Raw genomic sequence first — 16,288 nt, 5'->3', positions numbered from 1 at the left:
TTCAGGAAAGACTAGAGCTAGCCATAATCTCAGTGCCACCTCACAGTGAATGGGGCTGCTGCAACCCCCCCCCCCCCCCCCCCCGAACTACTGTCTCTTTCTCCACTATCCTGTAGTACATTGTAAATCTCCATTGAGGGGTCCTATCCCCTCCCACCCCCTCGTATAGTCTGCCCTTCATTGTAATATATATAGGTATTTTGCATGTAAAATCTTTTTCACATATACAGAAGCATGGAATCAATGGTTTTATAAAAGTATGTATATAATATTTATCTCCCCGGAGTACCACTTTAACAAGTATTGTATACACTCGAGTATAAGCCAACCCGTGTATAAGCCGAGACCCCTAATTTTGCCACAAAACAAACTGGGAAAACTTATTGACTCGAGCATAAGCCTAGGGTGGGAAACGCAGCAGCTACTGGTAAATTTCAAAAATAAAAATAGATACCAATAAAAGTAAAATTAATTGAGATATCAGTAGGTAAAGTGTTTTGAATATCCATATTGAATCAGGAGCTCCATATAATGCTCCATACAGTTCATGATGGGCCCCATAAGATGCTCCATACAAAATACGCCCCATGTAATGCTCCATAAAGTACATGATGGCCCCATAAGATGCTCCATATTAAAATATGCCCAATATAATGCTGCACAAAGGTTAATAATGGCCCCATAAGATGCTCCATATTAAAATATGCCCTATATAATGCTGCATAAAAGGTTAATGTTGGCCCCATAAGATGCTCCATAGAATAATATGCTCAATATATTGTTCCATAAAGGCTGATGGCCCCATAAGATGCTTCATAGAATAATATGCCCCACATAATGCACCATAAAGGTTGATGGCCCCAGAAGATGCTCCATAGAATAATATAACCCCATATAATGCTCCATAAAGGTTGATGATGGCCCCATAAGATGCTCCATAGAATATTATAACCCCATATGCTGCTTCATAAAGGTTGATGGCCCCATAAGATGCTCCATAGCATAATATGCCCCATATGCTGCTCCATAAAGGTTGATCGCCCCATAAGATGCTCCATAGAAAAATATAACCTTATATGCTGCTCCATAAAGGTTGATTGGCCCATAAGATGCTCCATAGCATAATATAACCCCATATGCTGCTCCATAAAGGTTGATGGCCCCAAAAGATGTTCCATAGAATAATATAACCCCATATGCTGCTGAAGCGATTTAAAAAAAAAAAAATTACATACTCACCTCTTATCGCTGGGGGAGAGGTGCTGGGGTCCTGAGCAGGCGGGGACACTGGCGCACTCTGGTGGCCAGGTGTAGGAGTTGCCGCTGACTCAGGCCCCCAGTACTTGCAATATTCACCAGTCCCCGTTCCACCGCCGCACGCCGCTGTGTCTTCCGGGTCTCTGCAGTGACTGTTCAGTTCAGGCAGAGGGCGCGAACTAACCATGTCATCATGACCTGAATGTCACAGCCAGAGGACACGGAAGACGGAGCCCGTCGGTGGAACGGGGACAGGTGAATATCACATAGCTCACCCTCCCCCATTATACTCATCCTCCCGGCGCGGTCTCTGCAAGTCACTGCTTCTTCAATGGTCTCCGGCGCGCCAGCAGCTTGTTCCTATGTTCAGCGCCCAGTGATACCGCTCATTAATGAATATGCGCGCCACGCCTATGGGAGTGGAGTTGCGTCCATATTCATTACTTTAATGAGCGGTACCACGTGACCGATGAACACAGGAACAAGCTGCCACCGAGACCATCTGAGAACCAGGGACGTGCAGAGGCCGTGGTGGGAGGGTGAGTATGATGTGACAGCCACCGCTCCCCCCTCCCCCGCCGACACCCTGGGACAATGACTCGAGTATAAGCCGAGAGGGGCACTTTCAGCTTAAAAAAATTAGCTGAAAATCTCAGCTTACTCTCGAGTATTAACGGTACACAAAAAATATGATTAAAATATCGTCTGAAAATCTAGCCTGGTGCTAAGTGGCCAGTAACATATCTCTAAAAAAAATTACCCTTTTCTTTCTAAATCTAATTAAGGTCTACATTTATAGACAGGAGCATTTATCTATAACATCCATTCTGTATATCTGTGGGCTTCCAATTTCATGTCATATGTTTCATTGCATAACAAAATCCCCTTTATTGTATTTCAATATTTTTATTATCCCCCATGAAACACAAATCCACACCATTTATGACATGTTCAGTGCTTAGTTATATTAATCCTCTCAAGTGAGATAACCTTCTGTGACAAGTTAAGATGCTGCATTGTGAGTCATGATAACCATTACTACATGTGTATGTTCCATGTAGTTTTAAAGGCCGCCCGTATATTAGATGGTTCAGGCAGTCGTTCAGATGGAAGCCATCTCTGAAATGCCAGGTTGTTATTTAATCCAAAAGTAAATTGCCAACGGTTCCCATACACATTAGACAGTCGTCCGAATCCGCTCATATCAACAGGTTATAAGTAGTCCATTAGCCTAATGTGTAGGGGGGTTTAACAGGAAATGTGCAATGATATAAATGTACTGAAATACACAAGGAACATAAAACTACACTTGTTTCAATTTAGATAGCCAGGATACAACTATAAAAAAAAAAAGGATGACATCTGAAATTAATCTTCTGTTTACATACTACACACTAAGCAAACTTTTTCAAGTGGCCTATTTGTCTTTTGGAACACATACATACACATAAATGACCTCAGAGTAAGGATTATCAGCGCAAATACAATCTGCATCACCCACACAAAAGCAAATAGTACAGGGAAGGAGGTCATAGAAAGACAAAGTACATAGGACCGGAACTGAGGGCAATGTTCAAGGCAATAAAACTCGTACAGATAAGAAAACGTTTTACGTCACTTGTGAGAATGTATTAAATGTACATCAGTAGCGTGTATACTTTACATCACAGGCATGTGGAACACTAAACAGCAAAAGCATAAGTACACAGTGTCTAAGTAGAAAAACAAATCATTACTTTTGCCAAAAACAATACAAGAGAATGTGGATTTCATGGGGTGAAATAAATAGTATGACAGTAACATAGTTATTAAGGTTGAATGAAGACTTTAAGTCCATCTAGTTCAACCCATAGCCTAACCTAACATGCCCTAACATGTTGATCCAGAGGAAGGCAAAAAAAAACCACGTGGCAAACAGTAAGCTCCACACTGGGGAAAAAAATACCTTCCCGACTCCACATACGGCAATCAGACTAGTTCCCTGGATCAACACCCTAACAAGGAATCTAGTATATATACCCTGTAACATTATACTTTTCAAGAAAGGCATCCAGTCCCCTCTTACATTTAACCCCTTCCCGACCTATGACACATACGCTGCGTCATGAAAGTCGGTGCCAATCCGACCTGTGACGCAGCGTATGAGTCATGGAGGGATCGCGTCCCTTCAGATCGGGTGAAAGGGTTAACTCCAATTTCACCCGATCTGCAGAGACAGGGGGAGTGGTACTTCAGCCCAGGGGGGGGGTGGCTTCACCCCCCCGTGGCTACAATCGCTCTGATTGGCTGTTGAAAGTGAAACAGCCAATCAGAGCGATTTGTAATATTTCACCTATGAAAACTGGTGAAATATTACAATCCAGCCATGGCCGATGCTGCAATAACATCGGCCATGGCTGGAAACCCTGATCACAGTGATCAAAATAAAAAAAATAGTAAATGAACCCCCCCCTTTATCACCCCCATAGGTAGGGACAATAATAAAGAAAATATATTTACTTTTATTTTTCCACTAGGGTTAGGGTTAGAACTAGGGTTAGGGTTAGGGCTAGGGTTAGAATTAGGCTATGTGCACACGGTGCATTTATTAGCTAAATACAAGTACAGAAAACTACACATGCAAAGCACTGATTATATATCTCACTGCCATATTTCTATCTATTCTATCTAGATATCTATTCTATTCTGATGGTTCGGGCTATGAATTTACTGTACTTGGCTGATCAAATGTCAGGTTTCCTTTTAATGCATGAGTAAAAATCGGATGGTACATGCATGGTCCGTGTGACGTACGATTTTTTTCTTGTAGCCAATGACTTGCATTGTTGAGTCTCGTCCGATAAACGCTGCCACTCGCAGTATGTTGCAAAGTTTTTCTCATACAGATTCAAGATGAGAAAAAAAAATTGCAAAACAGAGAATTATTGAAGAACATTAGTCAGAGTGCAATCTAATTTTTTTTATAGGATTGCACTCATCCGTTTTATGCACAGATGAGAACGAACCCTTAATGACATTAAGTGTCTGTACTACCAAGTTGGTGAGACCATTTTGATTTACTTTGCCTAAGGCCGGGATCACACATACGCGAGATACGGCAGAGTCTTGCAGGTGAAAACCCAGCTCTGGCGCCGGCACTTGGGAGCAGAGCGTGCAGCTCCATGTATTGCTGTGCGACTGTACGCTCCGCTCCGGAGTGCCGGCACCAGAGCTGGGTTTTCACCTGTGAGACTCGGCCGTATCTCGCGTATGTGTGATCCCGGCCTTACTCAGAGAAAGGAATGTTTTGTTAATCATTTGTGCTGAAGAAACCTGACTTCAGTTTGAAACTATAAAGTTTATAAAGGACAATAAACTTTATTCTGTTTTGATATAAACTACTAACACTGATCTACAAAGCCATCCACCACCTGTCCCCTCCCTATATCTCTGAACTAATCTCCCACTATCTTCCCTCACGTCATCTTCGATCCTCCTAAGACCTCCTTCTCTCCTCCACACTTATTCGTTCCTCACACAACCGCCTCCAAGATTTCTCCCGAATATCCCCCATCCTCTGGAAGTCCATGCCTCAACACGTCCCATTATCCACCACCCTTGGATCCCTCAGACGGAACCTGAAAACCCATCTCTTCAGGTAAGCCTACAGCCTGCAATAACCATTCTGCCGCCTCACCGACCTCCCGAGCTGCTGCCACGTCAACGACAACCCGAGCTGCCGCCATGTCACCGACCAACCGAGCTGCTGCCATGTCACCGACCACCCGAGCTGCCGCCTCACCACCACCAGTGCTGCAGCACACCAACCTCCTGTCTCTTCCCCATTATCCTGAAGAATGTAAGTCCGCAAGGACAGGGTCCTCTCCCCTCTGTACCAGTCTGTCACTGTAAATTTGTTTACTGTTAACGATATCTATAACCCTATATGTAACCCCTTTTCACATGTACAGCACCATGGAATTAATGGTGCTATATAAATAAATAATAATAATATAAGCACCCTATGCGTACCAGAGAGCAGAAACCACCTAAAACAAATATACATAAACATCTTAAAGGGGTAGTCCCATAAACAAAGCATATTTTAATCAATAGATCTTGGAATAAGGATATGTTCCACAATTGGATGTGTTAAAAAAATGTTCCTGTGCTGAGATAATCTTATAAATGTGTCCCTGCTGTGTTCAGTGTAATGGCTGTGCCTGACCGTGCAGGAACATGGTCTGATTATACCATAGCCCCTGGGCGGGGGAGGAAGTAAAAGATGGTATATGAAGACATTACAGCATGGGAACACAGTTGATTAAAAAATGTTTTACTTCACAAAAATAAACAGGCAAGAGAAATGTTTTACTTCACAGAAAGTAAGAGCTGTGATCCCATGCTGTCCTGTCTGTATACTCTTTTACATCCTACTCTGGCCAAGAGCTATACAATGATCAGACCAAGATCTACTCATTAAAATGTACTTTTTTCTTAGAATGAGTCCTTTTTAACATATTTGTTAGATATTTTTGTTATTGGTAGATTGTGCCTTCCTGATTCCTTTGCCTTAGTGACTGTTTGAGAATGATCCTTAAACCTGAACAATAACTTGTGCACAACATATTAGCTGGGTCAGGGCCGCCATCAGGGCATTACAGCCATGACTGGCGTATGGGGCCCGGTGGGCAGAGGGGGCCCGCATCGGGCCCCGTCTCATCTGCTCACCGGGCCCCTACCGGCAGCCACAAGCAGGCTAAACCGGGCCCTTAGCGGCGCTGCAGCTGTTTAACGCTATTGACGTGCGGGCCCGCGCCCGCACGTCAATAGTTAACAGCCGCCAGCCAATCTGAGGCTGGCAGCTGACGTCAGCCGCAGCGTGCATGTCGCCGGCGTCTGACGTCATTGTCAGTCGCCCGCGAGTGCGCGCTTCAGCTGCGTGGAGAGAGCCGGAGCGTGGCCAAGTAAGCAGAACGTTTTTTTTTGTTTTTTTTTATTGAGAGCGGCGATCCGGAGGGCCCAGGGCAGAATGCTGGACACAGGGGCAGAACGCTGGACACGGGGGCAGAACGCTGGACACGGGGGCAGAACGCTGGACACGGGGGCAGAACGCTGGACACGGGGGCAGAACGCTGGACACGGGGGCAGAACGCTGGACACGGGGGCAAAACGCTGGACACGGGGGCAAAACGCTGGACACGGGGGCAAAACGCTGGACACGGGGGCAGAACGCTGGACACGGGGGCAGAACGCTGGACACGGGGGCAGAACGCTGGACACGGGGGCAGAACGCTGGACACGGGGGCAGAACGCTGGACACGGGGGCAGAACGCTGGACACGGGGGCAGAACGCTGGACACGGGGCAGAATGGAGATACGGAGCATGATTTGAGACACAGGGGGCAGGATGACAGACATGGCGGCATGACTGGAGACAGATGGGGCAGAATGGAGACACGGGGCATGATTGCAGACATGGGGGCATGATTGGAGACGAGGCAGAATGGTGATATGGGCATAATTGGAGACACTGGGGGCAGGATTGGAGACAGATGGGGCAGGATCATGGGGCAGGATGGATACGATGGAGACAGATGGAGCAGGATGGAAAGATCATATGGGGCAGAATGGATACTCATTAGGGCAGGATGGGAGAACATATGGCTGACGCCAGGAATGAGACACACGGGGGCTAGGATGGCGAATAATATTACCATAGGGGCTAATTAAGGGATATTATTACTGCAGTGATGTATTTATTTTATTTTTTGAGTATACTGTTTTAAATGGAGGGGCAGTCCTATTACTGTGTAGAGTGATACTATGTCGCCTTCTTCATGTGGTGTAATGTAGAAGTTGGGAAAATTAAGTAATGTGTTCTGCAAGAGGAACTCGAGATAACGGTGTTATTTCCTGCAGAGAGGAGCCCTGGCTGGAAGAAATGATGGCAGTCTGTGCTGGATGAAAGATGAAGGACTTCACCTAGAGACGTCACTGGTGAGTCAGTGTGTTACCTATACACTGACACTATACACTGTATACTATATACAGATCTCCTGTGTATAATGTCACCAGTGATCACTGTATTACCTATACACTATATACAGAGCTCCTGTGTATAATGTCACAGGTGATCACTGTATTACCTGTACACAGACACTGCATACTAAGTACAGATCTCCTGTGTATAATGGTGCTGATGGTGATAGTATTGTGGGGGTTTTTTTTATTACTGATCAGTATTGTAGTATTCAGTCAGTATGTGGTGGTAATATGTGGTCTGGTCATAATGTTGTGGTATTTGTTCCTTGTATTTGATATTATTCAATCACTGTGGTGGTAATATGTCATCTGGTCATGGTGCGGTGGTATTTGTTCCTTGTATGTGGTATTATAGGTCATTTTAAAAATTGAAAAATAAATAAAAATATACCTAAATTGTATTGCATATTTTAACAACTATTTAATAGGTTACAGTAGAGTAGGGCCTGGCCAAAAGTGTCTACCTTGTCATTTTTGTGGCTTAAAAAATCTTTTGGCCAAAACAAAAGCTGCCGGCTATATGTGGGATCTGGTGATGGGAACTGTCAATGTGTGATAGGTGAGAAGTGGAGATTTTCCAAGAGAGAGCGGTGGGACTGTGGACAGTTTGAGGGGTGGAGCATGGAGGCGGGGCTCGGGTGGAGCCTGGGCGGAGTCTCAAGGGGGCCCCGAAAATTTTGCCAGTATGGGGCCCCGAAATTTCTAGTGGCAGCCCTGAGCTGGGTACACCCTATATAACTATGTTTTCTATAATACCCTTACAGTATGCCATAAATAGAGTAAGAACAATACTCCTAGCTATATTTACAGGTTTATTAACTTTTAGAGGAAAAAGTAAATCCTCACCTATGATATTATTCACTTTTGAACTGACCTGTAATCTGGCTTTTGCAAGTTTCCAGAAGGATCAACAATGGTTTTAATGTTTTTTGTGTGCAGAAGAGAACATGGTGAATCCTTTGATGTAAGATGATATACACGCTGAACAACCACATGTATGCAGGCATCTTTCCAACCTGCAGCCCCCTGGGTTTCCACTATATCCAGAAGAGAATCATTTACAGTGATGTTTGAAGTGAATTCTTTGCCTTGAACACGGAAGAGAGCTTGACTACGGTTGTCGACATGTGAAATCTGGAAAATCAATTACAGGTAGATTCAATACGGGATTAGTGGGCATTACAGAAAATAATTTTTTATAAAACTATAAGTATTTGACATACTTTTTCCAGCAAAATCATTAACAGGCTAGACTGATAACAGAAAAATTACATGATAGGACATTATTCATAATAATGCAGAAGCAGTGTTACATATTTAAAGTATTTCACGATCTTCTTGCCATTGATCTTCCAGTACTTTTAGTTCATAGTTTGATGGGACTAGACTTGATGCATAATTGGAAGAACATTACTAATGTGTTTTTAAAGGCAATCTGCAAGTAGGAACAACTTTCCTAAGCTGTATATATGGGCATCTAGGTTACAAGAAGCTGAATAAAACAATCCGTGATTCGGATTTCTTATTACAGAGAAATCCATGTTTTCCTTATACGTAATGAGCTGTTCAGTACATTCAAAAATAGCTCACAAAACACAAATTAAAAAAACATCACAGAAAAAAAACAGCCTTACCACAACCAGTCAGATTTCCAATCCACTAGCAGGATGCAGTAGAATCCCATGAAAAAGGTGGGGGCAGCACAGGTGCAAAACACTAATAAAGCAACTACACATAAACCTACTGTGGCATAGCGACTGGTCATGTGATTAATGGACGGTATGTATCGCAGAGGTGGGTGGCCCTGTGATGGAAGCCTGGGTATGTTTTGCTCAAGCAGATCTACTGCTGAGGGATTTGTTTACATTGGGAAGGCTTCCAGGTGATTGGAGAGATGGGTGGGTTCAGTCACCTACAAACCCACCCAAAGAGGTGTATCTGAACACCTAAGATGGTTTTGTGTTGAAGGACCTGTGGTGATGTCACGCTCACCTGACTGGCCATGTGACAGGTACCTGGGTGTGGTTACACCTATGTAAAGGGGGTGTGTGTATGGAGGAGAAAGCCTTCACAGTGTGTTAAGGCTCCAGGACTGAGCCTGAAGGACTGGACATTTGTATTTTCTTTTCCTGAGCTAAAGGCTATTTGTTTTCTGTTCTTACTATGAGGTTTATGGAGCAATAAACCTGTGAACTTTTAATGGAACGTGCCTCCTGAGTGTCAGCCGTTGCACCTGAAGAGTATAATCCCCTACAATTGGTGGAGAATGCGGGCAACGATCCAAAGAGCATATGTTGCAGCGCTGGCTGGTCTGAGCCAGAAGGAGTGAACGGTCTGACAACCGTGTGTTACTGACTGGGGTCAGTGAGAACTGCTGTTTGTGGGATACCTTCGAGGAGAAGAGGGTTCCAGGAACCTGTGTGGCCGACACCAAAAGGTAACGGACAGGAGTCCGTGTGCTATTTACCGGGGTCAGTGAAAAACTCTGGGCTGTAAAGCCGGGTGTGTAACAGACAGGAGTCTGTGCTGGGCTGACCAGAGTCAGTGAGAGACTGTTTTTTTCTATAAAGCACGTGTGCAGGTGTTTGCTGTGGCTCGGCAGGGCCACGAAGACTGAAGGCATCTGGCGGTAACTCGGCGGGGTTACGAAGTTTGCTGTGGATCAGCGGGTCCACGAAGTCTGTGGTTGTTACGTGCAGTGCAGTTGCAGCAAGAGGTTTTGCAGCAGCTGGAGTTGCAGTGGCAGCAGCGGCTTGTGGTCGGCAGCCGGAGGTGCCGGTAGTTTCTGACTACAATAAGAGCTGTGGCAGTACCAGCAGGAGCTGGTGAGGTATTGTAAAAGGACAGTGTGAACCAGGTCACACAAACTCTTAAAGAGCAACGGCCTAGAAAGACCTAAGTGTACTGTGGTACTGATGGGGCCTGTGAGTGCCGTGGGGGAGTCCACGGGGTGTACCCCAGAGTGGGGTGGTGTCCCTAAAGGGGGTGGAGTCCCAAAAGGGAGCGGTGATCCCAAAGAGTTATGGTTGGCCAAAAAGGGGCTGCGTTTCAAAAGGGGGTAGTTGCCCAAAAGGGGGTGGAGTCCCTAAAGGGGGTGGTGGCCCTAAAGGAGAAAATAGCCCACGAGGGTGTGGTGGCCCTAAAAGGGGCGGAGTCCAAAAAGGGGATAGTGACCGAAAAAGAGGTGGAGCTTTCAAAAGGGGCGGCATTGGTTACCTCAGTAGACATGTCTGGGGAACAGCAGTGTTTGTGTTTTGTGTATTCCGAGTGCGGCATAGACTTCCCATTTGGTGACAGCCCGCAGGTGTGTACTGTTATGTTACACCGTGAAGGAGTATCTGGACTGGGGGCGTCTCCTAGCTGGCCATGTGAGTGGACACAGGGAAGAGTGCTCCTGCTGCTAAAGGGACAAATATCCTGTTCAAACGTTGATTACCGGACTTTTTTGCCACAAACCGATTAGCTGATGGTCTGGGGAGCAAAGCGGTGCTGAGTGGTGGATCCGGCATCAGAGGCAATGACCAGACGGAGGCAGAAGGATGCAGGTGCTGGCGATGCAGGAGCCAGCCAAGATGGCGCCGAGGTCAGAGAAGAAGCTGACAGGGAGAACGCCACATGTCAACGGCGTATGGAGGTGGCGGCGAAGCTTCAGCAGTATGCCAGAGTGGAAGCTGCAGAGGAGGCAGAGCAAGGAACTGGAGCTGGAGCTGATAAGGAGGAGGAGGATACAGTCCTGGCTGCACAGCATGAGGTACAGAGGGGGAAGGAGAGAGGCAGCATGATGGGGGCAGGGGGGGACCTGAAGGCTTAATGCAGAAAGAGGAGCCGACCCTTACAGACGTTGTTGTGCTGATATCCTCGTGCCAGCAATCCTTGAATTCCCTAACCCTGCAGATGCAGGAGGTAAAAGGGGACACAGCACAGATTAATGCAGCCCTGCAAAAGATGGACAGACGTATGGGAGCGGTGGAGGAGAGGGTGAGCATGGCAGAAGACCACATAGTTAAACTGCAAAAAGCTGAGAAAAAGTTCGCCCAAGCAATATCAGAGCTCGCTGCCAAGAATGAGGATCTGGAAAATAGATCCAGAAGGAATAATATACGTATAGTGGGGCTGCCTGAAAGACTGAGGGGAGAAACCCCACAGAGTTTGTTGAAAGCTGGCTGCTGGAGAAAATTGGGGGCACAGTGCTGACAAAAGTATTTGCTGTTGAAAGAGCTCATAGGGTCCCACCGCAGCCCCCTGCCCCAGGAGCGAATCCCCGTACCATGCTTGCCAAAATACTGAACTACAGGGACAGAGACATTATCCTTAGAAAGGCTAGAGAAATGGAGGATCTGACGGCTGTAGGTCAAAAGATTGCCATCTACCCGGATTATTCTGCTGCAGTTCAGAAACAGAGGATGAAGTTCACTGGGGTTAAGAGACGACTGAGGGAACTAGGAGTGCAATACTCTATGCTGTTCCCCGCAAAGTTGAGACTGGTGGCTTTTGATAAGATCCACTTTTTCCTGACACCAGAGGACGCTACCCAGTGCATTGATACTAATGCGAAAAAACTTAAGGGAAAGGGTGATTGACATCTCGGCGAGATCCGGACGGAAGTTGTTTCTCTGTTGCTGGAGGAGGGATTTGCGTTTCATGGCACATTGGTTAAAGGGTTGAGCAACTGTTGAGGGCTTGGCCGTGCCATATTGAGTGATTGACCGGAGGGGATAGTATCGATTAATAAGTATGGGGGAGGTGGGTTATGCCAGGTACTGCAAATTGGTTTGGTGATTTCTCTACATGTTTATTTAAGTTGGAATGTTGGAAAAAACAAAAACTGTGGGAAATTCGGATTGTTACTGCAGCGGGAGGCGCATGGAGAGGGTTAAGTAAGGGAGAGTGTTCTCAATGGGCGGTGGTGCCCCACTCTTGATAAGAGGTAGAATGTGTTGTATTGGGTGGGTTAGGGGGGCAAGTTGGGAATTGGTTGGGGGGTGGGAGGGATTAGACAGCTCATACTTGGGAAAGTGGATACTATGAAGGATGATGAGCCGTATGATGGGGGACCGCATTAAAATATTGAGTTGGAATGTAAGAGGCCTAGCGGATAAAACTCGGCGGGCGGCAAGTCTGCAGTATGTTCGAGAACAGAGGGTCTCAATGATATGCCTGCTGGAGACACATTTAGTGCGGGAAAAGGTGGATGTATTGAACAGGCGCTGGATACAGAGGGCATACCATTCTACCTTCTCTACGTACTCTAGGGGTGTGTCGGTGTTGGTACCTGTGGGAGTGCAGTATGAAGAGGTGATGGTACAGGAGGATGTGGATGGTCAGTATGTGGTGGTGCAATGCAAAATAAATGGAGTGTTGATGTGTATAGCGGCGATGTATATTCTGCCTCCATACTCAAGTAATAAAATTATAGAGGTGCTGGAGAGGGTGGAAAGCTGGGGCCCGATACCATTTCTACTTATTGGGGATCTTAATAATATATGTGATGACTTTTGGGATAAAAATAAAAACTCCCAGAATAGGACAGTGGGACACATTACTACGTTTGGGACTTATATTCGTGAAGTGGGTATGACTGATCTATGGAGAGTTAGGCATGTTGGGGAAAGGGGGTACTCATGTTATTCACCGGCTCATGGTACTCTATCCAGAATTGATTTGGCACTGGGCAACCGTCTGTTGGACACGATGGTAGGGGATGTGAGATATTTGCCTAGGGCCCTCTCGGACCATTGTCCAATTGAGGTGGAGTTTCGGCCGATGGGGACAGGGGCCATGAACAGGAGAGAGTGGAAGATTCACCCTAACTGGCTGCACAGTATAGATCTAGATAAGATAAAACGGGAGTTGGTGGAATTTTTTGAGCTGAATGATGGGAATGTAGATGCTCTTACTGTATGGGAAGCCATGAAGGCGTACTTAAGAGGGCTGTGGACATTAGTAGATGTAAGCAGAAGTCGAGAGAGGCAAAAAAGGCAGCGATTGATGGGTTGAGGGCAGCGGAGGATGAGATGGTGACACTGGGTACTCTGGAAGCTGGGAAGAGATTAAAGGCAGCTCAAAGTCATCTGTAAGAAATTTTGCTGGGTAAAGCTGAAAGGAAGCGGGAATTCATGAAGCTGGCTTATTATCGGGAGGGTGAAACTATAGGTCACATGCTGTCGCTGGTGGCTTCTGCACAGAGAAGTACTTCGTTTGTCCATTCTCTGGTTTCCGGAAGTGGTACGAGTGTCTCTGAGACTCCAGAGATTTTGGAGGTTTTTGCAGATTTTTACGAGGACCTATATTCCTCTCGGGTGGATGGGACGGTGGGAGACACAGTGGCGTTCCTTGAGGGACTGGAGCTCCCGAGGTTGAGTGATGCAGATAGAGAGGGCTTGGAGACTCCTATCAAGGAGGAGTAACTGGGTCGGGCATTACAGTCTATGGCTAATGGGAAGGCGCCAGGAGTAGATGGGTTTCCAGCTGAGATCTATAAACATATGGGGGAGGTGCTAATTCCCAGATTAAAGGCGGTCCTAGAGGAGGCTAAGACTAGGGAGTGTCTGCCTAGATCCATGAGAGAGGCCATAATAGCGGTGATTCCTAAGGAGGGGAAAGACTTGGGGCAACCTGAGTCATACCGGCCAATCTCCTTGCTCACTATAGATGTCAAGATTCTGGCCAAGGTGTTGGCGATGAGGTTGACGAGTGTAATCTCCGGCCTGGTGCACCCAAACCAATCTGGCTTTATGCCTGATAGATCCACAGCGGTCAACCTACGGAGGCTATTTATGAATCTGCAGCTTAGGTTTGATAACTGTGGCCAGAGAGTTATTGCATCTTTAGACGCCCATAAGGCGCTCGACAGTGTGGAATGGGGATATCTCTGGCAGGTGTTGCAATATATGGGGTTTGGCTCGCGGTTTGTGTCCTGGATTCGGCTGCTGTATTCGCAGCCGATGGCCAGAGTCCGGGTGAATGGGGAGTTATCACGGACTATACAATTAGCTAGAGGGACAAGGCAGGGGTGTCCGCTCTCTCCTCTTTTGTTTGCTCTGGCCGTGGAGCCATTGGCTGCTAAACTTCGACAGTCTGACGAGGTGTCTGGGTTTAAATATGGGATGATTGAAGAGAGGGTGGCGTTGTATGCGGACGATATTCTACTGTTTCTAGCTGACCCGGTTGCTTCCTTGGGGGTGGGGGCTATTGGGATTATTGAAAGATTTGGCTCACTGTCAGGACTGACAATAAACTGGAGTAAGTCTATTTTGTTTAAAGTGGATGACGTAGGGGAGGAGGGGAGCGAGCAGCTGGAGGATGGGCGACTGAAGGTGGTAAGTCAATTTAAATATCTTGGGATATGGGTATCTATGCCGGTTACGGGTTACATACATAGGAATCTGACTCCGATCTTAGGTGTTCTTAAGGCAAAAGTGGATGCTTGGGTTAAGCTGCATTTATCTGTGTTGGGCAGGGTGAATCTTTTCAAAATGATTTTGATGCAGAAGATTCTGTATGTTCTTCATAATGCGCCAGTTTGAAAACCGCGCGGGAAATTTCGGCAGATTAACTCCCTGTTCAGGAATTTGGTATGGGGGAGACAACATCCACGTATCAGACTAGAGACACTTCAGCGACCCAAGGAAGATGGGGGCTTGGCATTGCCTAACCCTGAAGTATATTTTCTTGCAGCCCAGAGTCAGCACTTAAAGGGCTGGGCGCATGAAGGGTTGTCCGGGGCGGTACAGCAATTAATGGAAAAGGTGACAAAAAGAAGGCCAGCAGTACAATGTCTGGAGGATGGCTCCCTGGGGGCTTTGGGGAAATTGTATCCGACTATGTTATTGATATGTAAGCTGTGGGGTAGACTAAAACATATACGTGGGATTACGGGTCTGACCAGATTCTCCCCGCTATGGCATAATAATAATTTAAAGGAGTTTGTGGCAATGGGGGTAGTACCAGAATGGCAGGCCAAGGGGATTCAATATGTCTATCAGATAATTGAGCAGGGAGAGTTGAAATCCTTTTCCCAATTGCAGGTGGAATTTGATCTCGAGCCTGCGGGGGAATATCAATATTTGCGGATGAGACACGCATTTGGAGCTCAGAATAGGGACGGAGGCATCAGAATTCAAAGGGATATAGTGTTAGAGTATGTGTGTGGTGAAGGGACTACTGGTGGGGTTATTTCCACTCTTTATAAAGACCTGCTGCACACATTCCTGTTAAGGTTTCCAATACTGGCGAGAGCTAAGTGGGAGAGGGATCTGGGCCCAATGGAGAATGAAACTTGGGAGTCGGTGCTGGAGTGGGTTCCACGGCTGTCTCTCAGCGAACCGTATAGGCTGTCACAGCTTTATGTAATACACAGAGTTTACAAATCTCCGAAGGTGTTATATAAGGCAGGCTTGTGTGATGATTCTGAGTGCCCGAGGTGTAAATCTGCAGATGCAGATATATTTCATATGATGTGGACGTGTCCGAGACTGGCTGCTTTTTGGTTGGTAGTTTTGAGTCGTGTGGAAGGAGCATACAGATGCACGGTGCCAAGGGACCCGATGGTGTGCTTGTTGGGGTGCGTGGATGAGATTGGAGTGGATAACAACCTGAAGACAGCTATTGCCAGATTGCTGTATATGGCCCGGAAGGTAATAGCGCAAAATTGATGAGCCACCTTCAAGAAGAGAATTCCTCCAATATGTGAAGCAGGGCCTGAAGCTGGAAAAGGGGTTTTATCAGAAAAGAGGGAAAATTGAAATGTTCAATAAATTGTGGTCTCCGTGGCTTGACATGGGATAGGTTTGTTAGAGTATGGACGAATCAAGACCCTGAATTGGTGTAAACATAACACGTGGCCTATGGTCCTAACTGAGGGGATAGTCATCCTATAGATTTGAGTGTGGAGCTATTAAACAAGGTGAGCTATCTTATTGGGGGGGGGGCGGGATAAGTTGGGATTGCGGGGTTTGTTTGGGGGGAAAACTTTGTACTGAAAACAAGAATGTAACATGTCAATTGT

The 16,288-nt window shown here is 46.3% G+C and overlaps 1 protein-coding gene across 1 annotated transcript in view; it reads right to left on the bottom strand.

Annotated features, from left to right (window-relative positions):
- Nucleotides 1-16,288, bottom strand: part of SPIDR (scaffold protein involved in DNA repair) — a 783,664-nt gene that overhangs the window by 332,717 nt on the left and 434,659 nt on the right. Inside the window, exon 10 of the mRNA XM_077270463.1 lies at nucleotides 8,156-8,415. Coding sequence (XP_077126578.1) covers nucleotides 8,156-8,415 — 260 coding nt within the window. The remainder of the gene's footprint in view (nucleotides 1-8,155; nucleotides 8,416-16,288) is intronic.

This window comes from Ranitomeya variabilis, chromosome 6 (genome assembly GCF_051348905.1).
Source record: "Ranitomeya variabilis isolate aRanVar5 chromosome 6, aRanVar5.hap1, whole genome shotgun sequence".
Classification (NCBI taxonomy): Eukaryota; Metazoa; Chordata; class Amphibia; order Anura; family Dendrobatidae; genus Ranitomeya; species Ranitomeya variabilis.
The sequence above is the reverse complement of the archived record's forward strand: the minus strand, read 5'-3'. Positions and strand labels throughout refer to the sequence as shown.